A 27,873-nucleotide genomic window follows, 5' to 3' on the forward strand; every position below is an offset into this window, starting at 1 on the left:
AAAATTGATTATTGATTTTAATTTACAAATTATCACAAAAGATTAATTTTATAAGCACTTTCAAACATTGTAAATACACAATTACAAACATGTATATATGAAGCACTTGTACATGATACAAACATAATCATAACAATTATCAATAAATATTCTATCTTAACTAACATGTGTATTACTGACAAGGCAGATTCATTATTTCATTAGCGTGAAGTTTACACAAGATTGCAGATGATTGCACTTTTTAAAAAATTCATATTGTTACGCTCTCATAATTTGTTCTTTCAATATACAGTCAAAGGTAAAAAGTGTTTGGCACCTTGAAAATTACGCTATATATTTCATATAAATACACATTTTAAAAAGTAATTGCCCCAAATTCTTTCAGGTCTGATTATAATTAAGGTGGTACCCAACACCTTGACTAATATTAATTTGGCTCGTTTAATTTTCATAAAATTTTGACGAAATGTTTACTTTTACCCTTTGACAAAAATATAAAAATTTCAAAAAATTTGAACCAACCACTTTATCAGAAAAATTTCATTGGTTATACAGCAGTTTGACAAACACTAATTTTGATCATTGAGAAGCTAAATATTTTCTTAACAATAGAACATTATTAAAACGTTTAGCTGATTTTTACAGAGTTATCTCCCTGTAGTGTTAGGTACCACCTTAAATATTAAGGAAGTTTGCTACTCAATTTCAAAATAATAAGCTTTTCATAAAACTAGTATATATTGATAGGGAATAATTAAAGGAACCAAAAGAGCGAAAAAAATATATAGGTCAATGTGCTTGTTTTCGAGATATTAGCCATTGAAATTTTGGCGGTAAAATGTTCTCTCTTGACTTTCATAGCCTTACCATTAAAAGTTCAAGTTCTCAAAAACTATTAAAAAATAACAAAGATTTTATAAGACTTTTACAGATGGCTTATAATTATACATGTAAAAGATTTATAAAAAGAAAAATGGAGGTCAATGGGCAAAATTTTTTTAAGGCATTCACATAGATAAAACCAGAGGATTCCGAAAATCTGACAAAAATTCCAAAACATGACAAGCAAACTTCCTTAACTGTTATACTCATGTGTAGTTTTTCATGGTAATTATGAACTATTTTTTGAAGTGTCATTACTGGGAAATGATATGTTGAAATTGTTCCCTTCACATGCTTTATATCCATATATATTTGCATGCTTTGTCTTTAAACAGTGGTTTCTTTAAAAATATAATTCAAAAAATTATTTCAAATTATTGCAAGAAACTAGATATTTCTGAATTCAATCGTAAAAATTCCATTCAAATTTGAGAAGAAATGACTTAAGGATAATTTTTTTCAATGTGTTTTTATGAGAAAAATATAAGACTAATGTTCAAGGTGTGCAAAACTTTTGACCTCTGACTGTACCTTAAATTTGTGTTTTAAGGAGTATTTATATTCATTTTTCCTCAAAGCCATCAAATCCATGTAAATTGATTCACATATCCAAAGAATTTAATCAATACATAGTATTTTGTACATTTTAAAATCTTAATAATATATCTACTGACCTTGAGCTTAGTAATTGTCAATGCAAACAAATAATTATCAATTTCAAATGAAAAATGTTTCAATTATTTACTTAATTTAAAAAAAAAAAGAAATCATCATAAACATATACATTTACATGTATTATACCTGTTATAAATGATTAATGAAGAATTCTAATTTCAATTTGATCTTTGGTCTTAGTGAATACTGTAACTTCAGAAATTAAATTATTGCGTGCTTATTATTATTGCTATTTTTGAAGAATGGACAAAAATGAGAGATTAATTATTGTGATTTCAGGAAAAGCTGCATAGAGATATTTGTATCAGATATCAGATGTGAGTTCTAATTATTGTGATACTCACCTAGTCGCATTATTCAAATTGATAAAAACCTTGCAATAATTTGTGAATTTACAGTATAACTTTTTACATTCTAATGGTATAAGTGCCATAATGTTAAATCTAAATCTGTTAAAACTTGTCTGCCTATGGAGAAAAAACCCACACAGAATGGCATTTCACAACCAGACTATGAATTTGATAAGTACATGCCATTTGATTAGTCTTTTCCGTCAGTTCTGTTCATACTGCCAAAAGATGATGTATAAAGGCCTCATGCTATATATTTAGCAGAAAATGATAGTATCACAAGTTTACCCTGCAATTTACTGTAGGGATATTCAAGGAAGAGTTTACTGGAAGGTTAGACACTACATTATTGTTTTCTGTGGGTAATAGGGATGGCAACAAATACAAATCTCTTACAAATGAAAATGAAAATTATGGATGATGTAGTATAAAAAATATTGTTATCAAATCCCCCCTACATTTTTCCCTGAAAATAGTACTTAATTCTTTGTTCTGTTGCTGTTATATATGAAAGCATCAAACATTCAAAACATGAGTATACTACAATGATAAAGTGTAATTATCACTATTTTGTGTATTTTTCCTCTGATCTTTTCTTGTGATAATTTTTCAAATCACGCTACTCGCTTGAGATAGAAAACTATCATCAGAAACTAAGGGCGCATGTGCCGTTGTCAATGTAAACACTAACAAAGTTATAGGCAAAATAACGATAAATGGATTATCAATGGTGTTTCAAACTCAAGGATGTTTCTTGCCCTTCGATGAGATTGAAGCTGAGAAATTCACTCTTGTTTGAAAAACCATTGATAATCTATAGTTATAATTGTGTGGAGTAATATGTTTATACATTGTGATCCTGAATTAGATTTGTTATAAAGGCACACACAAAAATGCAACATTTATGAAGAAGTGAACAATGACAATAAAAAAACTAGAGGCTCTCAAGAGCCTGTGTCGCTCACCTGTATTTACTGATGCTTTGGAAATCATGTAAAATAAGGTTAAAATCATAATTAATAGTATTAGATATTAGATATTATAACGATATCTAAGATAATAACAAAAAACTGCAAAATTTTTGTAAAATTACTAACTCAGGGGCAGCAACCCAACAACGGGTTGTCGGATTCGTCTGAAAATTTCAGGGCAGATAAATCTAAATCTGATGAACATTTTTGCCACCTGTCAGATTTGCTCTAAATGCTTTAGTTTCAGAGATATAAACCAAAAACTGCATTTTACCCCTATGTTCTATTTTTAACCAAGTCAGCCATGATGGTTGGAAGGCGGGGTCATCGGACAAATTTTTTAAACTAGATATCCTAATAATGATTATTGCCAAGTATGGTTAAATTTGTCTTAGTAGTTTCAGAGAAGAAGATTTTTGAAAAAAGATTACAAAAATTTACAAAAAATTGTTAAAAATTGACTATTAAGGGCAATAACTCCTAACAGGGTCGACTGACAATTTTGGTCATGACAACTTATTTGTAGATCTTACTTTGCTTAACATTATTGCTGTTTACAGTTTATCTCTATCTATAATAATATTCAAGATAATAACCAAAAACTGCAAAATTTCCTTAAAATTACCAATTCAGGGTCAGCAACCCAACAACAGGTTGTCAGATTTGTCTGAAAATTTCAGGGCAGATAGATCTTGACTTGATAATCAGTTTTACCCTATGTCAGATTTACTCTAAATGCTTTGGTTTCAGAGATATAAGCCAAAATCTACATTTTACCCCTATGTTCTATTTTTAGCCATGGCGGCCATCTTGGTTGGTTGGCGGGGTCATCGGACACATTTTTTAAACTAGATACCCTAATGATGATTGTGGCCAAGTTTGGTTAAATTTGGCCCAGTGGTTTCAGAGGAGAAGATTTTTGTAAAAGTTAACAGACGACGCCGGACGACGACGACGGACGCAAAGTGATGAGAAAAGCTCACTTGGCCCTTTGGGCCAGGTGAGCTAATAATGACGAGGATGATGAATTTGTTCTCTTTCATGATCAAATTAAATAAAATCTTTATTTGTTTGTTTTGATCATAATAGTTTCAGAATATTTTTACTTCAATTTGACATTCCTGAATTTTGATTTATCATTAGGTAAAAATGACCTAATTTTACTATGGCTATTCATATTCCTTGCCTTAATAATTTAACAGCAAAAAACAAATCTAACATATAATTTGCTATGATCGGTAAAATTTTAGATCGACTTATGAGACATACTGCATCAAAAAACAAAAAGTTATTACTATATGCAATAGAAAAAATATTTAATTTAGTAAACAGCAGTTACTCTGCAATCAAACAGATTTTTGCAATTTAAAAGTAAACAGCAGTTACTCTGGAGTTTTTTTTTTCACTGGTAGTCAAAGGGAAACAACTCCAGATTGTTTTGGACAATTGCGTTGAGACAGACAGCAAACCTAGTAATGTTTGTTTACCCTTTAAAATATGGAAAAAAAATGTAAATGGATTACAATATTTTGCTTCAACTTGATTTTTATACTGAAATAGAAGTTCTTGAGTTATATCAATAGTGTCGATCAAATCTGGGAATGCATATTAATAATAAGCAGTTAGGAATAAGACTCAAGATTATCATCCTGACATAAAAAAAATAAGACATCAAAGAAATATGTAAATGTTAACAGAGAACTCTTGTCAACATTATATTCCTTAAGACTGTATGCAAAATAGAGGGTCTGGATGGGGTTCCTTCAATTCTGTATTCTTTGATTTTTTTTCCATTCTTTATATTTTTTGCTTATGTTTCTCTATTCTTTATTTTTTTGGTCCATTATTCTCTTTTCTGTAAACCCCATCCAGACCCTCAAAATAAAGCCAACAAATATTCCATCTACCAAATTATTTGTCTAAAACATGACAACAATACAATAACAGTGCAAATTTTAGTTCAGAGTTCAGATGATGCATTCAACGTAAACCCACTTCTGTATCAGTTATTCAAGAAAATCAGAAGGTAGAAAATTAATAAATCTTAAGAGTACATTAAAATACCTCCTTTATAACCAATAATTTACATGATTGTAATCCACAATTTAATACATAATTTTGTCCTGACAAAAAAAGTTAATAATCTCAGAGATCAATTGTTTATAATCGATTGATCAATTGTTTATAATCGATGGATCAAAAGTTAATAATCGATGGATCAATTGTTTATAACCGATGGATCAATTGCTCAATAGAATAATCTACTCCTGAACAAATAAAGAGCAGATAACTCTGTAATATTTAGGAGAGAGAAGATATTTCTATCACAGTGCTGGATCAGCTAAGGTGTTATAATCTGGCGGAGCACCACTATCACTCACAAGATTCTGTCGAGAAGAATTAATGTCATCATTGTCTGAGTCTGCAGACAAATGTTTTCTTCTTTGTTGAGCATCATAAAGTTTGGCTTTATTTATTGGTGGACCTTAAAAAAAGACAAAGATGCCTATTTAAGATATGTCTAATATTAGTTTATTTATATTTCATGTAATAGTTAAATCATGACAAAACTTGATTTTGAGTTTTGGCTGTCCCATCTAAATATGGGTTAAAAAGAATGTCCTACATGTACAAACACACCATGTTGAATTTCGAAACCGAAGACATTTTTGAAGATCATTTTTCGAGCATTTCATGTATATACCAGTAAACGTAGTGCATATACATTGAACATAAGTGATTTTTCTAATAATTTTGTCATCCTATTGCCTTTCTCTAGCTTCTATGGAGTCTGGTGGTAGAATTTGTTTCTCAATGATTTAAAGGTAAATGCCAAGTACAATGGTCCAAATAGATATATAATTTAGAAGCCTGTAATTCAGTGATTGTCGTTTCTTGCTGTAAATCAAATTTGTTTTTTGTTTTGTACAAATGAGACCATTTGTTTTTTTGTTTGAATTGTTTTACATTTGTCCTATCATGGTCTTTTTTAGCTTGTTGTACGGTAAGGGTTTTGCTAATTTTTGAAGGTCGTACAGTGACCTATAGTTGCTTACTTCTACATCATTTGGTCTCTGGTGGAGAATTGTCTTATTAGCAATCATACCACATCTTCTTATTTTTATATGGTGGGAAATTTCAAGCAACAATTTTAATCATCAATTGGTGTATCAAAAGTTATCAAACTGAGAAATACAAATATATACAATAGTTTCTGAAGTTTCATTAAATACATTACCTATATAACTGAGTAACACTGGCAAGAATATAAGACCATGTGTAGCACCATACAATACCATTCCAAGATACATTCTGAAGTAAAATACTTGGAAAAGCTGGGACTTAGAAAAAGCTAAAACAATAATTCCTCCCAACTTAGTTAATGTTATACCACTAAGTACCTGAAAAGATAAATAAGATTTGAATGCAAAAATCATAAATGTTTAGGAAGGCCCATTGATATCTGTACATACTTAAGTTGTATAAAATTTGACATCACATGAAAGAACACATAAATATACTTTATTGTTTGACTTTAACCCAAAAAGTTTAATTTAAAAATTTTTGGGGATAATAACTCATCATTGAATTCTAGTAGACATAAATATATAATTTAACAAGCCAAAAATTGTTTTTTTTTCTTGTCTTATTCAATATCATATGTTATTCAGGTCTCAGACAGGGTATATAATGTGAAATTCCCAGTTTAGGGTTTATATTCCCTCAGCCGCAGGCCCAGGCTGTGTCTGGAATATAAACTTACATGTCTGTGTTGTTGTCCAATCACAATAATCAATACATTTGTAATCTGTAATATAAGCTAACTTTATTAATAAGGTGACCTATAGTTGCTTACATCCACATGCTACAGTGGGTTGTCTCATTGACAATCATACCACATATCCTTATTATTATAATGGGTCATGAATAGACTTTATATTATGAGCTGATGGATCTAGGTAACAGATTTTAAATATTAGTTAAAATTGACAACAACACTTCAAAAGATCTGCAATTTTATTATCTATGTCTACATGTTTCGCCTGCAAGGCAGGCTTCATCAGGACAATTTTTATACAGAATTTAATCCCTGAAGTACTCAAAGTGGTGCATGAAATTTGACGTCGTCATGGTGAGAGAAACAATGAAAAGTGAAAGTAGCAATACAGAGTTATAAATAGATAAGATAAATATAGAAAATTAAAGTTTGTTTACAATGTAACTTGAGTTTGTTTTACTATTATATGATACATGAGATTGTTCTAATGGCTTGGTATCTAATTGGATGAACTTCCCATGGTTCCTACCACTTCGCAAGGCTTCTCTTCCAACCTGGCCATTGTTGGAGGTTACTACTTCCTGGCGCGTCGGCAACACATAGGAAGATTATGGTCGCCGCTATGTAAAATAAAATTGTCAAAAAATGTTCCCTTGTTAATTATTTGGTGACTCTCTATAATTTTTGGATCGTCTGCAGTAGTTGTTCTGTTTAATAGCATGCTAGGAACCATGGGAAGTTCGTCCAATTAGATACCAAGCCATTAGAACAATCTCATGTATCATATAATAGTAAAACAAACTCAAGTTACATTGTAAACAAACTTTAATTTTCTATATTTATCTTATCTATTTATAACTCTGTATTGCTACTTTCACTTTTCATTGTTTCTCTCACCATGACGACGTCAAATTTCATGCACCACTTTGAGTACTTCAGGGATTAAATTCTGTATAAAAATTGTCCTGATGAAGCCTGCCTTGCAGGCGAAACATGTAGACATAGATAATAAAATTGCAGATCTTTTGAAGTGTTGTTGTCAATTTTAATTATTATTTAAGGATTGCATTCATTTGCATGATTTGACAACCCGGCATACCAAGGTACCCGTACGAAATTATAAGGCGTATTACGCCTGGAAATCTGGCGTAAACCTGGCGTAAGTGGTAGTTACGTGTCCAGATCCAGGCGTAAGGGAACAGGAAACGTAAATTTGTAGTCCTCACGGGCGTAGAAAATATGGTAAACCTGGCGTAAATTGAAATAAGCAAGGCGTAAATTTTCCTACGGGCGTAAAACAGTTGGTATGGCGTAAATCATAATACCCATAATGCTTTGTTGATAAAGGATCATGGGATTTTTTTTTCAAAATTTTGCTCCTTGGTATTATTTTGCAAGAGTTGGACTTATGGCAGCTTTATATATTCAGTGATAATTAAGCTTGTTTTGTGCTTTTTGGAAGAATTTGAAATTGGAATTATGGAATCAAATTGATTAATGAAAATTGTGAAATAAAAGGAAAGTAATATACATGGTAAAAGATAATTATGTGAGTAACTAAGTTTTATTTTTTAACAGTAATTTTGAATTCTGAAAACCTTCATCCTTGGATGATAACATTAAAATCTTTCACATTAAGTTAAATTGCAGTATTATCATTGATATTTTGGTTCAAATGACATTAATTTAAAAAAAACACTTAGTTAAAATGCTGGTTTTATTTCAGTAAGAATTAATTGTCATAATTCTAATTTAAACTTAAACTTATTTGAGCCAGTGTCTGTCTAATATGTATATATTTATTTATATAGCTTCATCAATTAATGGTTAATATTTCAAGTTTCATGTCAAAAAATGAGAAATTTAAGCAATAGTACAGAAGTTTGTATCAAATACACAAAAGTACACAGCTAGGGTAATACACTGATTTAAAATAAGTGTAGTATTATGTAAGGATATTACGCCTGCTTTTTTTATTGACCAGGCGTACTCATTTGCATATAACGCCTGGTTTTCTGTGGACCAGGCGTACTCATTTAAATATTACGCCTTATTTTACGCCTGGTTTCCGCCTCAGTTACGCTTGGTTTCCGCCTGGTTTACGCCTGGTTGACGCCTGGACATGCATTCTCTAAACACTACAATGACGCCCTGATAAAGTATGATTTCTACGCCTGGTTTCCATGTCATTTACGGGCGTCCCATTTCGTACAGGAATCCACTTCAGGGACTCTACCAAAACGATTTACAGGCGTTGGTTCACCACACGGAATTTAATTTATTATTTAATCGTGAACCCCTGCATCCGGAAGGAACCGCCTTGCTACACGCGCCAATCTACAGGCCACCAGCATATACATGGACCAAGGAATATTCCATACTTGCGACGAAATAACAACTGAACCAAGATGACCAAGAAATCCGATACCACCTTAACATATATATATAACTGTTAGCAGAAAAAACGTACCACGGGCGCCGATCTTAAATGAACTAGGAATTCACAACCATGCTATTAAACAGAACAACTACTGCAGACGATCCAAAAATTATAGAGAGTCACCAAATAATTAACAAGGGAACATTTTTTGACAATTTTATTTTACATAGCGGCGACCATAATCTTCCTATGTGTTGCCGACGCGCCAGGAAGTAGTAACCTCCAACAATGGCCAGGTTGGAAGAGAAGCCTTGCGAAGTGGTAGGAACCATGGGAAGTTCGTCCAATTAGATACCAAGCCATTAGAACAATCTCATGTATCATATAATAGTAAAACAAACTCAAGTTACATTGTAAACAAACTTTAATTTTCTATATTTATCTTATCTATTTATAACTCTGTATTGCTACTTTCACTTTTCATTGTTTCTCTCACCATGACGACGTCAAATTTCATGCACCACTTTGAGTACTTCAGGGATTAAATTCTGTATAAAAATTGTCCTGATGAAGCCTGCCTTGCAGGCGAAACATGTAGACATAGATAATAAAATTGCAGATCTTTTGAAGTGTTGTTGTCAATTTTAATTATTATTTAAGGATTGCATTCATTTGCATGATTTGACAACCCGGCATACCAAGGTATCCACTTCAGGGACTCTACCAAAACGATTTACAGGCGTTGGTTCACCACACGGAATTTAATTTATTATTTAATCGTGAACCCCTGCATCCGGAAGGAACCGCCTTGCTACACGCGCCAATCTACAGGCCACCAGCATATACATGGACCAAGGAATATTCCATACTTGCGACGAAATAACAACTGAACCAAGATGACCAAGAAATCCGATACCACCTTAACATATATATATAACTGTTAGCAGAAAAAACGTACCACGGGCGCCGATCTTAAATGAACTAGGAATTCACAACCATGCTATTAAACAGAACAACTACTGCAGACGATCCAAAAATTATAGAGAGTCACCAAATAATTAACAAGGGAACATTTTTTGACAATTTTATTTTACATAGCGGCGACCATAATCTTCCTATGTGTTGCCGACGCGCCAGGAAGTAGTAACCTCCAACAATGGCCAGGTTGGAAGAGAAGCCTTGCGAAGTGGTAGGAACCATGGGAAGTTCGTCCAATTAGATACCAAGCCATTAGAACAATCTCATGTATCATATAATAGTAAAACAAACTCAAGTTACATTGTAAACAAACTTTAATTTTCTATATTTATCTTATCTATTTATAACTCTGTATTGCTACTTTCACTTTTCATTGTTTCTCTCACCATGACGACGTCAAATTTCATGCACCACTTTGAGTACTTCAGGGATTAAATTCTGTATAAAAATTGTCCTGATGAAGCCTGCCTTGCAGGCGAAACATGTAGACATAGATAATAAAATTGCAGATCTTTTGAAGTGTTGTTGTCAATTTTAATTATTATTTAAGGATTGCATTCATTTGCATGATTTGACAACCCGGCATACCAAGGTATCCACTTCAGGGACTCTACCAAAACGATTTACAGGCGTTGGTTCACCACACGGAATTTAATTTATTATTTAATCGTGAACCCCTGCATCCGGAAGGAACCGCCTTGCTACACGCGCCAATCTACAGGCCACCAGCATATACATGGACCAAGGAATATTCCATACTTGCGACGAAATAACAACTGAACCAAGATGACCAAGAAATCCGATACCACCTTAACATATATATATAACTGTTAGCAGAAAAAACGTACCACGGGCGCCGATCTTAAATGAACTAGGAATTCACAACCATGCTATCAAACAGAACAACTACTGCAGACGATCCAAAAATTATAGAGAGTCACCAAATAATTAACAAGGAAACATTTTTTGACAATTTTATTTTACATAGCGGCGACCATAATCTTCCTATGTGTTGCCGACGCGCCAGGAAGTAGTAACCTCCAACAATGGCCAGGTTGGAAGAGAAGCCTTGCGAAGTGGTAGGAACCATGGGAAGTTCGTCCAATTAGATACCAAGCCATTAGAACAATCTCATGTATCATATAATAGTAAAACAAACTCAAGTTACATTGTAAACAAACTTTAATTTTCTATATTTATCTTATCTATTTATAACTCTGTATTGCTACTTTCACTTTTCATTGTTTCTCTCACCATGACGACGTCAAATTTCATGCACCACTTTGAGTACTTCAGGGATTAAATTCTGTATAAAAATTGTCCTGATGAAGCCTGCCTTGCAGGCGAAACATGTAGACATAGATAATAAAATTGCAGATCTTTTGAAGTGTTGTTGTCAATTTTAATTATTATTTAAGGATTGCATTCATTTGCATGATTTGACAACCCGGCATACCAAGGTATCCACTTCAGGGACTCTACCAAAACGATTTACAGGCGTTGGTTCACCACACGGAATTTAAGATTTTAAATATGTATAGGAGGGTTTGGGGGAGTGTTGGACTCCCACTTACATGTTTTACCCAGCAACATTCTATATGTGCTTGTCCCAAGTCAGAGCCTGTAATTTAGTGGTTGTTGTTTGTTCCTGGAATAGGAAGTTTGAACCTTGATAAACCTATCCTTCTGAAACAGATGCCTGTATGTGCTAGAGCTTATATACTCACAGAGCTTCCCATATGTGCAAGAGCTTCCTCTGCTCTCATTAGTTTGGTTGGCTGTAAACTCACAGCAAAAGCTCGGACTATATGAGCACAAAATTCAACAGCTATACCAACAGCCTAAAAGATAAGCAAATAAATTTATAATATAATCTCTATGGAAAGAAAAACTTTTCACAATATTAAAGGTAAATTATGGTTATAAGAGGCCATTTAAAAAAATTAAACATCTTTGGGAACACTGAAAGTATTTCATAATCTCGATTATTCAATGAATTATCATAAAACAGTTATAAACAATAATGTTTACGTGCCATTTCTTTTTTTCAATATCAAACATGGACAGGATATTCATTTCTGTATTTTTGAATTTCTCCGGTAATTTTCTCTATTTTTTATATTTTAGCACCGCATTATTCTCTATTCTGTAGTTTTTTTGTATTTTTTATCATTCTAAACATGCATGAAATATTTGTCAATGGACGTTAATCAACCTACAATCAATCAATTTATTTTTTGGCTCTTTTTTTTCTTATCCCCATTGTTCTCTTTTCTGTATTAAAACCCCTTCAGGACCCTAAATCATGAACAATGACAACTTACCATCACAAGATTGACCAATGAAACAGCATTAAGTGTAATATCCCAGAAGTACATCATGCCACATATATCAATAACAATCATGGATACCACAAGAACAATCATTATGGCAGAGAAAAAGTCGAATCCAATCAGGATAAAGGTGACAACAAAGATGGCTACCATACACAAAGCGATGTTAAATATGGTATCGTGTACAACTGTCAGGTACTGCTCGTAGTATACATAGAAAATACTGAAAAATAGTAGCATAAGTGTCATGGAAAATACTGAAAAATCATAACATAAGTGCCATGTACGACTATCAAGTTCTCATTGTACAAAGAAAATAATGAACAATAATAACGTTAGTGTCATGTAAAACTGTCGGGTACTGATCACAGTATACATAGAAAATATGGCACAATCATAACACAAGTGTCATGTACAAATGTCAGGTACTGCTCAAGTATACATAAAAAATACTGCAAAATAATAGCACAAGTGTCATGTACAAATGTCAGGTACTGCTCATCATGCTCATAGTAGAAAATACTGAACAATAATAACATAAGTGTCATGTACAACTGTCAGGTACTGGTCATAGTATGCATAGAAAATACTGCACAATCATAATACAAGTGTCATGTACCAATGTCAGGTACTCCTTGTAGTATACATAGAAAATACTGCACAATAATAACACAAGTGTCATGTACAAATGTCAGGTACAGCTCATAGTATAGGTAAAAATTTCTGAAAAAAATAATAACATAAGTGTCATGTACAACAATCCTAATTAATAACTTACCTGTATGGGAATACAGTTGCATTAGAAGTTTTAGTAGTGATGGTGTTTGTTATATTTTCTCCTATCTTCCTAGCTTCACGCAAAGCTCCAATGAAGTCCTCATTCGTCCTCAGTATAGTGTGGTAGGTCATAAAATAGGTTGCTACAAAAATAGAAACAAAAGTTAATACTAGTTACTATGGTTATTAATGAGATTTGACCTAACAACTAGTCTCCTTCAAATTTAATTACATTAAAAATCCCTGAATATATCTGTTTATGTTCCATATATACCTAAAGATAATTTAAGTATCTGGTTTTTCTAAAAAAACAAGGATCCTTCCACATCAACAATAACTAGAGGCACTAAATAGGTTGTGTCATTCAACTAGGTCTATTTGCATCTTTAACAATGGACACATTGTCGACTAGAATAGAATTCATGACAAAAATCTCTTTTTTGTTGATCTTTTATTACTGATAATTTTTTCTGTTTACAGTTTCTCTCTATCTCCTTTGCACTATTTGCTGATCATTTTTGCTTATTAAAGTTTCTACCTATCTATTAAGATACTAAGTAAAAACACAATAATCAAAGTGCTTGAAAGCACTGAAAGGTAAAGATTGCTTTAATTTATCAGTGGGAAGTCCAAAATTTCATTATATAAAGCATTGGTTGTATTTGATTCAACTACAATTATGGACAAAGGAAGATAACTCCAATTTTAAAGATTACTTTAACAATGACATCATTGATATCTTTAGAACAAATATTAGATTACTGCACCTTGCAAAAGTTATGAAATTTTCTTGACAAGTGTAACACCATTTTGTAACTTGAATATCTGAGCATATATTTCATTGATAAATTTCTGGAAATGTTCATGGATAGGATGTTTAGAAAATTATGGTCAATGCACTATATTTTGTGTATTTAAAAAGTAGTGATAAACCTTGGAAGATTTAGGTATCAAGTCAGCATCATAGGGTTTTGATTGCATTTCATGCAATCTTTACCCAAAAATGAAGGACGACGATCAACAGACATCCTGGCTATGGACCTGCATGGTGTATACTTCAATAACATACCTCCTACTTGTGTTTTGTTGCGAATCAAATTAACTCCACTTCCATATGCAGCATGACCTCTGAAAAAAGAAATATATGAAGTTATAAAAAAAAAAAAATTAAAATTGTTATTGTTAATGTAAGATGTTGCCTACCTATCTACCTAAATAGCAGCCTACCTGAATACATTTATGAAACAAATCATCTTTTTCTTGCTCTAACATCGTTTTCTTGTCTAACACATGTAACTTATGTTGTTGGCTAAAAAAAAAAAAAACCTACCTACCCACCCAACCCTACAAGGCATGGGTAAGCAACATCAAACTAAGAATTTTCTTTTTCTCTCATCCTTATGTGTTTCCTGTAATAGTTTTCTTTTGATATTGAATCCCAATCAATTAATCAATCAAACCTGGTTTTGGAATGTGCCTAAAAATAGGCTGGTTATTGTAGTAAGACATGAGTTATGGCTAAGTTTAGGGTTGGGTTAGTATAGCTCTATATGGGTTGGAACCAATAAAGCAAAAGAAGGCATTATTTCCAATCATAAAGTTTGATATCATTAATAATGATTTTGATAAAAATTCTAATTTTGATGCTCAAAAACTTTTTTATATTTTAACTACTCAAACTTTTGGCCATAATAGCTGATCATGGTTTCAGTAATATATGCAGTACTTAGAAATAGGTGTCATAAATTTAAATTGGAATGCATAATTGATTTCAATAAAGACAATTTTAAAAAGAACATTGATTGTTTTACAAAGCAATTTTTTTTTTCTTGCCCAAAGGTTAAATGTCTATAATTGGTAGCAAAACATTGTTTTTCAAATTGTGCAAATGAATACCTTTAAAATTCAGAAATGTTTGTGTGCACTTACAAGTATTATTGCTATTTTAATGCACAAAAGACAAAAATACAAGATTACAAATATAAGTTATGGTATCAAAAATCAATGTAAGGGTTAACGGCTTATGAGTTTAAACGTCACCTCGAAAAAAGAAAGATCTCTGACCCTCGACCTGCACCAATTTGAACCAGTGTTTAATTGGAAAACAGTGAAAACAATGTATCATTAAAACCATTTTTGAAAAAACTCTGTCTTATCCACTACAATTGATCTTTAATCATACAAATGGCTGTTGATAATTCTAGAACAAATTTCCTGTTATTCTATTTCGATTTCAATAATTTCCTCCCAATAAATGTTTTTCTAGTTGCAATCTGAAATCATAAAAGGTTTTTTTCTATATTTTCATTATCTTCTTTCTTCCATTAACATGAACAAAGGCAATAATTAATCGTGCCCAATTTTAAAGTTTCCTGTAAATAATCTTAATATAGACAGAAGCCATCTTCTATTAAACGAATTGATGCCAAAGGCCATGTCAGTTATGACTGTATTTGGCAGCACATTATTGAGGTTTTTTTTCCTCAACTTTTAGTATATTAGCACCTAAATGTCTTAAATAAACTTATAATTATATAATTATGAATGATGCAGGATATACACCAATAAGACAGCAACCTAAAAACTCAAATTATTAAGCGATTTAGAGGTCAACATAGTCTTCAACATTGATCAACATAGTCTTCAACATTGATCAACATAGTCTTCAACATTGGTCAACATAGTCTTCAACATTGATCAACATAGTCTTCAACATTGTTCAACATAGTCTCCAACATTGTTCAACATAGTCTCCAACATTGTTCAACATAGTCTTCAACATTAAACAACATAGTCTTCAACAACGATCAACATAGTCTTCAACATTGATCAACATAGTCTTCAACATTGATCAACATAGTCTTCAACAACGATCAACATAGTCTTCAACATTGATCAACATAGTCTTCAACAACGATCAACATAGTCTTCAACATTGATCAACATAGTCTTCAACATTGTTCAACATAGTCTCCAACATTGTTCAACATAGTCTTCAACATTGATCAACATAGTCTTCAACAACGATCAACATAGTCTTCAACATTGATCAACATAGTCTTCAACATTTAATGTGTCTATAAAATATGTCAAGCACTAAATACTCATATTTACAATGGAAAACTGTGTTCTACTGAATTCCATTTGAAAAACCAGTGAAATACCAGTGGAAAACAATGGGATTCCACAAAGTTAGGTAAACATTGTTTGGAAAAACCATGACCTCAAATATCCACCAAAGTACAATTTTCTTCAATCCACGAAAATAAATGAATCCACGGTATTTATAATTTGTCTAGACTCTGCTGACCTCTCGATGAACTTTGTGGTGTTTTTTTTAATTGGATTGTTTGGTTGTTACCTCATTGACATGTATCACAAATATTCTTTGATTTGAATTCAAAGAAAGTGTATCTACAATATGGTATCTGCTGAAAAGTTTTATCTCTTGAAAACAATAATAAAATGATTATTACTTTTATGTAAATTGAAAACATTTAACTCTTGGTCTCTCATTTATCCTTGGGTACAGTTATGACCACAGATACAAGCGAATTTACTCTTTTATATTTTGTGTATTGATGAAAACTGTATTTTGGTGGAAACTTGATTTTGTGGTTTTGACAAAGTTTGCATATAAGCCTTTAGTAAATTTACATTTCATTGAACATTTAAATTCTTGAATAATAATTAAAATTGACAACAACACTTCAAAAGATCTGCAATTTTATTATCTATGTCTACATGTTTCGCCTGCAAGGCAGGCTTCATCAGGACAATTTTTATACAGAATTTAATCCCTGAAGTACTCAAAGTGGTGCATGAAATTTGACGTCGTCATGGTGAGAGAAACAATGAAAAGTGAAAGTAGCAATACAGAGTTATAAATAGATAAGATAAATATAGAAAATTAAAGTTTGTTTACAATGTAACTTGAGTTTGTTTTACTATTATATGATACATGAAATTGTTCTAATGGCTTGGTATCTAATTGGACGAACTTCCCATGGTTCCTACCACTTCGCAAGGCTTCTCTTCCAACCTGGCCATTGTTGGAGGTTACTACTTCCTGGCGCGTCGGCAACACATAGGAAGATTATGGTCGCCGCTATGTAAAATAAAATTGTCAAAAAATGTTCCCTTGTTAATTATTTGGTGACTCTCTATAATTTTTGGATCGTCTGCAGTAGTTGTTCTGTTTAATAGCATGGTTGTGAATTCCTTGCAGGCGAAACATGTAGACATAGATAATAAAATTGCAGATCTTTTGAAGTGTTGTTGTCAATTTTAATTATTATTTAAGGATTGCATTCATTTGCATGATTTGACAACCCGGCATACCAAGGTATCCACTTCAGGGACTCTACCAAAACGATTTCACAGGCGTTGGTTCACCACACGGAATTTAATTTATTATTTAATCGTGAACCCCTGCATCCGAAAGGAACCGCCTTGCTACACGCGCCAATCTACAGGCCACCAGCATATACATGGACCAAGGAATATTCCATACTTGCGACGAAATAACAACTGAACCAAGATGACCAAGAAATCCGATACCACCTTAACATATATATATAACTGTTAGCAGAAAAAACGTACCACGGGCGCCGATCTTAAATGAACTAGGAATTCACAACCATGCTATTAAACAGAACAACTACTGCAGACGATCCAAAAATTATAGAGAGTCACCAAATAATTAACAAGGGAACATTTTTTGACAATTTTATTTTACATAGCGGCGACCATAATCTTCCTATGTGTTGCCGACGCGCCAGGAAGTAGTAACCTCCAACAATGGCCAGGTTGGAAGAGAAGCCTTGCGAAGTGGTAGGAACCATGGGAAGTTCGTCCAATTAGATACCAAGCCATTAGAACAATTTCATGTATCATATAATAGTAAAACAAACTCAAGTTACATTGTAAACAAACTTTAATTTTCTATATTTATCTTATCTATTTATAACTCTGTATTGCTACTTTCACTTTTCATTGTTTCTCTCACCATGACGACGTCAAATTTCATGCACCACTTTGAGTACTTCAGGGATTAAATTCTGTATAAAAATTGTCCTGATGAAGCCTGCCTTGCAGGCGAAACATGTAGACATAGATAATAAAATTGCAGATCTTTTGAAGTGTTGTTGTCAATTTTAATTATTATTTAAGGATTGCATTCATTTGCATGATTTGACAACCCGGCATACCAAGGTATCCACTTCAGGGACTCTACCAAAACGATTTCACAGGCGTTGGTTCACCACACGGAATTTAATTTATTATTTAATCGTGAACCCCTGCATCCGAAAGGAACCGCCTTGCTACACGCGCCAATCTACAGGCCACCAGCATATACATGGACCAAGGAATATTCCATACTTGCGACGAAATAACAACTGAACCAAGATGACCAAGAAATCCGATACCACCTTAACATATATATATAACTGTTAGCAGAAAAAACGTACCACGGGCGCCGATCTTAAATGAACTAGGAATTCACAACCATGCTATTAAACAGAACAACTACTGCAGACGATCCAAAAATTATAGAGAGTCACCAAATAATTAACAAGGGAACATTTTTTGACAATTTTATTTTACATAGCGGCGACCATAATCTTCCTATGTGTTGCCGACGCGCCAGGAAGTAGTAACCTCCAACAATGGCCAGGTTGGAAGAGAAGCCTTGCGAAGTGGTAGGAACCATGGGAAGTTCGTCCAATTAGATACCAAGCCATTAGAACAATTTCATGTATCATATAATAGTAAAACAAACTCAAGTTACATTGTAAACAAACTTTAATTTTCTATATTTATCTTATCTATTTATAACTCTGTATTGCTACTTTCACTTTTCATTGTTTCTCTCACCATGACGACGTCAAATTTCATGCACCACTTTGAGTACTTCAGGGATTAAATTCTGTATAAAAATTGTCCTGATGAAGCCTGCCTTGCAGGCGAAACATGTAGACATAGATAATAAAATTGCAGATCTTTTGAAGTGTTGTTGTCAATTTTAATTATTATTTAAGGATTGCATTCATTTGCATGATTTGACAACCCGGCATACCAAGGTATCCACTTCAGGGACTCTACCAAAACGATTTCACAGGCGTTGGTTCACCACACGGAATTTAATTTATTATTTAATCGTGAACCCCTGCATCCGAAAGGAACCGCCTTGCTACACGCGCCAATCTACAGGCCACCAGCATATACATGGACCAAGGAATATTCCATACTTGCGACGAAATAACAACTGAACCAAGATGACCAAGAAATCCGATACCACCTTAACATATATATATATAACTGTTAGCAGAAAAAACGTACCACGGGCGCCGATCTTAAATGAACTAGGAATTCACAACCATGCTATTAAACAGAACAACTACTGCAGACGATCCAAAAATTATAGAGAGTCACCAAATAATTAACAAGGGAACATTTTTTGACAATTTTATTTTACATAGCGGCGACCATAATCTTCCTATGTGTTGCCGACGCGCCAGGAAGTAGTAACCTCCAACAATGGCCAGGTTGGAAGAGAAGCCTTGCGAAGTGGTAGGAACCATGGGAAGTTCGTCCAATTAGATACCAAGCCATTAGAACAATTTCATGTATCATATAATAGTAAAACAAACTCAAGTTACATTGTAAACAAACTTTAATTTTCTATATTTATCTTATCTATTTATAACTCTGTATTGCTACTTTCACTTTTCATTGTTTCTCTCACCATGACGACGTCAAATTTCATGCACCACTTTGAGTACTTCAGGGATTAAATTCTGTATAAAAATTGTCCTGATGAAGCCTGCCTTGCAGGCGAAACATGTAGACATAGATAATAAAATTGCAGATCTTTTGAAGTGTTGTTGTCAATTTTAATTATTATTTAAGGATTGCATTCATTTGCATGATTTGACAACCCGGCATACCAAGGTATCCACTTCAGGGACTCTACCAAAACGATTTCACAGGCGTTGGTTCACCACACGGAATTTAATTTATTATTTAATCGTGAACCCCTGCATCCGAAAGGAACCGCCTTGCTACACGCGCCAATCTACAGGCCACCAGCATATACATGGACCAAGGAATATTCCATACTTGCGACGAAATAACAACTGAACCAAGATGACCAAGAAATCCGATACCACCTTAACATATATATATAACTGTTAGCAGAAAAAACGTACCACGGGCGCCGATCTTAAATGAACTAGGAATTCACAACCATGCTATTAAACAGAACAACTACTGCAGACGATCCAAAAATTATAGAGAGTCACCAAATAATTAACAAGGGAACATTTTTTGACAATTTTATTTTACATAGCGGCGACCATAATCTTCCTATGTGTTGCCGACGCGCCAGGAAGTAGTAACCTCCAACAATGGCCAGGTTGGAAGAGAAGCCTTGCGAAGTGGTAGGAACCATGGGAAGTTCGTCCAATTAGATACCAAGCCATTAGAACAATTTCATGTATCATATAATAGTAAAACAAACTCAAGTTACATTGTAAACAAACTTTAATTTTCTATATTTATCTTATCTATTTATAACTCTGTATTGCTACTTTCACTTTTCATTGTTTCTCTCACCATGACGACGTCAAATTTCATGCACCACTTTGAGTACTTCAGGGATTAAATTCTGTATAAAAATTGTCCTGATGAAGCCTGCCTTGCAGGCGAAACATGTAGACATAGATAATAAAATTGCAGATCTTTTGAAGTGTTGTTGTCAATTTTAATTATTATTTAAGGATTGCATTCATTTGCATGATTTGACAACCCGGCATACCAAGGTATCCACTTCAGGGACTCTACCAAAACGATTTCACAGGCGTTGGTTCACCACACGGAATTTAATTTATTATTTAATCGTGAACCCCTGCATCCGAAAGGAACCGCCTTGCTACACGCGCCAATCTACAGGCCACCAGCATATACATGGACCAAGGAATATTCCATACTTGCGACGAAATAACAACTGAACCAAGATGACCAAGAAATCCGATACCACCTTAACATATATATATAACTGTTAGCAGAAAAAACGTACCACGGGCGCCGATCTTAAATGAACTAGGAATTCACAACCATGCTATTAAACAGAACAACTACTGCAGACGATCCAAAAATTATAGAGAGTCACCAAATAATTAACAAGGGAACATTTTTTGACAATTTTATTTTACATAGCGGCGACCATAATCTTCCTATGTGTTGCCGACGCGCCAGGAAGTAGTAACCTCCAACAATGGCCAGGTTGGAAGAGAAGCCTTGCGAAGTGGTAGGAACCATGGGAAGTTCGTCCAATTAGATACCAAGCCATTAGAACAATTTCATGTATCATATAATAGTAAAACAAACTCAAGTTACATTGTAAACAAACTTTAATTTTCTATATTTATCTTATCTATTTATAACTCTGTATTGCTACTTTCACTTTTCATTGTTTCTCTCACCATGACGACGTCAAATTTCATGCACCACTTTGAGTACTTCAGGGATTAAATTCTGTATAAAAATTGTCCTGATGAAGCCTGCCTTGCAGGCGAAACATGTAGACATAGATAATAAAATTGCAGATCTTTTGAAGTGTTGTTGTCAATTTTAATTATTATTTAAGGATTGCATTCATTTGCATGATTTGACAACCCGGCATACCAAGGTATCCACTTCAGGGACTCTACCAAAACGATTTCACAGGCGTTGGTTCACCACACGGAATTTAATTTAAATTCTTGGTTTGTCAAAACCCATCAAAATTCAAGTACCCAGCAAATAATAATTAACCACAGTTACTGTAGATAAGAAAACCAATGTATTCATCACTAAAATAAACTTTTAAAATTTAAAGCGACTTAATAGTGTAAATAAGCATTGGGGAGAGTTGGGCGCCCGCTAACATGTTTAACCCCGCCACATTCTGTATGTGCCTGTCCCAAGTCATGAGTCTGTAATTCAGTGGTTGTACGTTTGTTGCTGTATATCATATTTGTTTTTCGTTCATTATTCTGTACATATATCAGGCCGTTAGTTTTCTCGTTTGAATAGTTTTACATTTGTCATTTCGGGGCCTTTTATAGCTGACTATGCGGTATGGGCTTTACTCATTGTTGAAGGCCGTACAGTGACCTATAATTGTTAATTTCTGTGTCATTTGGTCGCTTGTGGAGAGTTGTCTCATTGGCAATCATACCACATCTTCTGATTTTTATATTGGTATTGTTAATGTTAAACTCACATGACTTTTAATTAAATAACCTTCGATCAAAAAGAACAATAACGTTAGTGGTTTTATATTGACAAAAGCTTTGTATTATATAATAGCATTGTGAAAGATACTGTTACTTCTTCTATTTGTCAAAACCATAAAAGGTTTGATCTTAGTTAAATCATCTGTACTATCATCACTACAGGTACAATATCACAACTTTGTGACAAGATCTTGTAAGATGAAAGGAGATATGAGGGTCTGGATGAAGTATTCAATGGGCAAAACATAGAAAATAATGGGGAAAAAAAGGAATAGAAAATAAATCCGAGATTTATAAAAAACGAAAGGGAGCTCAGGTCAATAGATATGAACAATTCACCAAAGTTTCATGCAAATTGGTGAAATTGTTTTTGAGTTATTGTCCGTAAACTGGAAAATCCCCCCTTTTTTAGTGAATAAAACCCCAAAACTCGGAAATGGTTAATCTGAAATTTATAAAAAACGAAAGGGAGCTCACGTCAATAGATATAAACAATTCACCAAGGTTTCATGTATATTGGTTAAAGCATTTTTGAATTAATGTCCGACATGTTGACGACGGACGGACAGACGGTCAACGGTATACCATAATACGTCCTGTAAACGGGCGTATAAAAATCATCTTTCGTAACTTCACTTTTTTAATGTTTTTTTTCTCAAGATGTGTCCAACTATTATATAGTTTGAAAAAATTTCTATAAACTAGATCTCTTTCCATCAGCATTTGTATACACCTGATAACGCTCAGTGTATTCAGTGAATTTAAAAAAAAAAAAACAAATATATTGCCTACCCATGTTAAAATGAGCATAGAGCATGACATGAAAGAATAATTTGGATTTTAAATAGAAAGTATTTCCAAACAGACCTTTCAGACACATTTGAAAGGCAGCTATTTTATTTGATGAATCAATAAACAGCTGCGCCACAAGTGCATGATACGCCCGTCTTCTTGTGTGTGAGGTTTTATGCAATAATCATAAATCGTTTCTGAGATACAGCACGACAGGTGAAAACCCCTCTTTTTTTATAAAAAAATCAATAACTCTAAAATAAAATTTTGAATCATCACCAAAAAGTATACAGATCTTTAGATTAATATAACTAAGAAGTGTGTAAAGTTTTGAGCAATAATCATAAACCGTTTTTGAGATACGGCTCGACATGTGAAACCCAACCCCCCCCCCCCCCCCCCCCTTTTTTTACAAAAAACTTAATAACTCTAAAATAAAATTTTGAATCATCACCAAAAAGTATACAGATCTTTAGATTAATATAACTAAGAAGTGTGTAAAGTTTTAAGCAATAATTATTAATCCTTTTTGAGATACGGTGGACATGTGAAAAAAACACCCCCTGTTTTAGTTACAAAGTCCCGTAACTCAAAAAGGTTATCTTATTTTCACCAAAAAGTATACAGATCGTTTGACCATCATAAGGAACAACTACATTAAGTTTCATGAAATTTGGATAAGTCGTTCTCAAGTTACGGTGCAACATGTGGACGCCGGACAGACAGACAGACAGACAGACAGACAGACAGACAGACAGACAGACAGACAGACAGACGCCGGACATTTGTATACCATAATACATCCTGTCAAAATTTTGACGGGCGTATAAAAATGCTCAAGAAAACAAACTATCACTATTAAAAAGTGTACAGATACATGTAGACTTATTACTTTAAAATGATTTTATTCAATTTCCTATGAGCAAGACCAACAGAAGTATCCATTTTTATCATCTCCATCACTCAGAATACAATTTTTGTACCCCTGACATTGCAATTTTAATTGAGAATTCACCCAAGTGGACCTTATGTTTTATTGGAATGTGACTTTGTTTACAAAGTGAAAGAAAACCCTCATATTAGAACTAGAAATAAGATCTCCTTCCTGCTAACCCTTCCACATTTACATTTAAGCTATCTCTTAAGGATATTTGCTTCTAACACTTTCAATAGTTATCAAAGGTACCAGGATTATAATTTAATACGCCAGACACGCGTTACGTCTACATAAGACTCATCAGTGACGCTCAGATCAAGATAGTTATAAAGCCAAACAAGTATAAAGTTGAAGAGCATTGAGGACCCAAAATTCCAAAAAGTTCAAGCTGTCCTTTATCCAAAATATTAAGTAAGTTTTGCATTAAAAAAAAAAAATGTTTCTAAAGATTTTTTCTTCAATAACGTTAATCTCAAATACACTTCTGGTAAAACATTTTGAAATTCTTGTCATCTCATAGAATCTTACAATGATAAACTTTAACACTTATGTCTACCACATGTCAGGGTCTTTTATAGCTTACTTAATAAAATGCTTCGCTGAGCTCAGCAGGATATGACCACAGAGGTCCAACCCTGAACAGTTGGGGCAAAAATGGACACAATATTCGCGCTTGATACAGGTCTGAATTTGGATTGCAATTAAATATTTGACACATAATAGGTTTCTGACACAGAATAACTGTAGTCAAAGAACTTAAAATTGGTTATATGATTTGAATTTATATTCAATTTTTTGCTTTTGTGCAATAGACTATGCTGTTGAATATTAACCCCCCCCGCCCAAAAAAAAAAAATATTTGAAGAAATTTTCTTTTTAATTTCTGAAATCTGAAATGAGAAAAATTTTAGCCCCCTACAAATTTTTATTTACTCCCCCCCCCCCAATTTTTTTTCAACTCCCCCTTTCCCTTATTCCAAAAATAATCTCAATTCAAATTTCTAATAGAGTTTGCAACCATAACTACTCATTTAAATACATCATAAAATATTAAAATATAAAATGACATACAGTCATGGTTAAAATTAATATTAATTAATAGCAACTTCTAAAATAAATTTACAGCTAATCATCTAAAGACAATCATTATTTCTTAATACATAATTTACAAGCAGTGTAAGGGGGGTAATCAAACATATATACAACAGTATTCTTTAAATGGATTGGATTACCTCCCTTACAGCTGCTTTTAAATTGTCTAAATTGTCCTTTAACCATAAAAACCCTTGTTTTTCCCCCTTTTTTGCCCCTAATTGCTAAATGGTTTGAGCCATAACCCCCCATAACCATCCCTTTGTTGTATGGAAACTTGTGATATAATTTCAGAGAGATTCATACACTTAAACACAAGTTATTGTCTGGAAACTGCAAAAATGCTTATTTGGGCCCCTTTTTTGGCCCCTAATTCCTAAACCTTTGGGACCATAACCCCAAAAATCAATCCCAACCTTCCTTTTGTGGTTACTAACCTTGTATTAAAATTTTATTGATTTCTATTCACTTATACTAAAGTTATTATCCGGAAACCATCTGTCTTCGGACGACGCTGACGACGACGACAACAATGTGATACCAATATACGACCAAAAAATTTTTAATTTTTGCGGTCGTATAAAAAGTATGAGTTTTGCTTATTATTAAAGGCCGTACAGAAACATGCAGTTGTTCACATTCTTGTCCCTTGGTCTTTGTGTAATCTGGATCATCCATTGTTTGGTGTTGTTTGTCTTTGAACATTTGTTTTTGGAGGAGTTGGATCTTTGTGGTTAATAATAGTGACCCTGGTCAGTTGTACTGTCCAAATTTGGAGGAGTTAGATCTCTGTGGTAAGTAACCCTGGTCGGTTGTACTGTCCAAATTTGGAGGAGTTGGATCTTTGTGGTTAGTAACCCTGGGTGGTTGTACTGTCCAAATTTGGAGGAGTTTGATCTTTGTGGTTAGTGACCCTGGGCGGTTGTACTGTCCAAATTTGGAGGAGTTGGATCTTTGTGGTTAGTGGCCCTGGTCAGTTGTACTGTCCAAATTTGGAGGAGTTAGATCTTTGTGGTTAGTGACCCTGGTCAGTTGTACTGTCCAAATTTGGAGGAGTTTGATCTTTGTGGTAAGTGACCCTGGTCAGTTGTACTGTCCAAATTTGGAGGAGTTAGATCTCTGTGGTTAGTGACCCTGGTCAGTTGTACTGTCCAAATTTGGAGGAGTTAGATCTTTGTGGTAAGTGACCCTGGTCAGTTGTACTGTCCAAATTTGGAGGAGTTAGATCTCTGTGGTTAGTGACCCTGGTCAGTTCTACTGTCCAAATTTGGAGGAGTTAGATCTCTGTGGTTAGTGACCCTGGTCGGTTGTACTGTCCAAATTTGGATGAGTTGAATCTTTGTGGTTAGTAACCCTGGTCGGTTGTACTGTCCAAATTTGGAGGAGTTAGATCTTTGTGGTAAGTGACCCCTGGTCGGTTGTACTGTCCAAATTTGGATGAGTTGAATCTTTGTGGTTAGTGACCCTGGTCGGTTGTACTGTCCAAATTTGGAGGAGTTGGATCTTTGTGGTTAGTGACCCTGGTCGGTTGTACTGTCCAAATTTGGAGGAGTTAGATCTCTGTGGTTAGTAACCCTGGGAGGTTGTACTGTCCAAATTTGGAGGAGTTGGATCTTTGTGGTTAGTGACCCTGGTCGGTTGTACTGTCCAAATTTGGATGAGTTGAATCTTTGTGGTTAGTGACCCTGGTCGGTTGTACTGTCCAAATTTGGAGGAGTTGGATCTTTGTGGTTAGTAACCCTGGTCAGTTGTACTGTCCAAATTTGGAGGAGTTGAATCTTTGTGGTTAGTGACCCTGGTCAGTTGTACTGTCAAACTTTGGAGGAGTTGAAACTTTGTGGTTAGTGACCCTGGTCAGTTGTACTGTCAAACTTTGGAGGAGTTGGATCTTTGTGGTTAGTAACCCTGGTCAGTTGTACTGTCAAACTTTGGAGGAGTTGGATCTTTGTGGTTAGTAACCCTGGTCAGTTGTACTGTCCAAATTTGGAGGAGTTGAATCTTTGTGGTTAGTGACCCTGGTCAGTTGTACTGTCAAACTTTGGAGGAGTTGAAACTTTGTGGTTAGTGACCCTGGTCCGTTGTACAGTCCAAATTTGGAGGAGTTGGATCTTTGTGGTTAGTAACCCTGGTCGGTTGTACTGTCCAAATTTGGAGGAGTTGGATCTTTGTGGTTAGTGACCCTGGGAGGTTCTACTGTCCAACATGTGTTTGTGGAAGGGGTATATATATATTCACATTCCCTTTTAAAAATCTCACTTTTGATTCCTAAAGAAATGAATTGTTTTGGCAAAAAAAATAACCATTTTTTTACAGGAAATGACTGTTGAAAACCCTGACATGAGCATATACATGTATACATACATTTATATTTATAAATTAACTATTAAATGTGGGTCAGTGTCATTCTGGAATCAAGGCTGCGGTATGTTCTACATAATATTACAAATTTTTCTTTAAAAAAGCATTTACATGTAGCTCTATGTAAGTAATTAGAACTTTCCAAATATTTAGTAAATACCAAAGATTGATTACACTGATTTGGTATAAAAGTACAAACATGTAAACAATCTGTCATCACTAATAAACATGATGCCATAGTAAATAGTTTGTTTGATGCAAATCCTAAAAGGTTGAAATTCTTTTCATC

General features: G+C 33.8%; 1 protein-coding gene and 1 long non-coding RNA gene across 5 annotated transcripts in view; one reads left to right on the forward strand and one right to left on the reverse strand.

Annotated features, from left to right (window-relative positions):
- LOC127732185 (NPC intracellular cholesterol transporter 1-like) overlaps window positions 1-27,873 on the reverse strand; it is a 90,330-nt gene continuing 62,457 nt past the window's right edge. Inside the window, exons 17-22 of the mRNA XM_052241251.1 lie at window positions 14,194-14,252; window positions 13,126-13,267; window positions 12,339-12,570; window positions 11,742-11,855; window positions 6,117-6,279; window positions 1-5,363 (exon numbers count right to left, since the gene is read on the reverse strand). Coding sequence (XP_052097211.1) covers window positions 5,203-5,363; window positions 6,117-6,279; window positions 11,742-11,855; window positions 12,339-12,570; window positions 13,126-13,267; window positions 14,194-14,252 — 871 coding nt within the window. The 3' untranslated portion in view covers window positions 1-5,202. The remainder of the gene's footprint in view (window positions 5,364-6,116; window positions 6,280-11,741; window positions 11,856-12,338; window positions 12,571-13,125; window positions 13,268-14,193; window positions 14,253-27,873) is intronic.
- Window positions 7,438-21,738, forward strand: LOC127732197 (uncharacterized). Of its 4 annotated transcripts, none has more exons than XR_007996121.1 (2): window positions 7,438-7,759; window positions 17,470-21,738. It is a non-coding gene; the product is annotated as an uncharacterized LOC127732197 (long non-coding RNA). The 4 variants fall into 4 exon arrangements; XR_007996122.1 differs by lacking the exon at window positions 7,438-7,759 and adding an exon at window positions 8,911-9,738; XR_007996123.1 differs by lacking the exon at window positions 7,438-7,759 and adding an exon at window positions 9,779-10,606.

The sequence above is a fragment of the Mytilus californianus genome, unplaced genomic scaffold (assembly GCF_021869535.1).
Source record: "Mytilus californianus isolate M0D057914Y unplaced genomic scaffold, xbMytCali1.0.p SCAF_22, whole genome shotgun sequence".
NCBI lineage: Eukaryota > Metazoa > Mollusca > Bivalvia > Mytilida > Mytilidae > Mytilus > Mytilus californianus.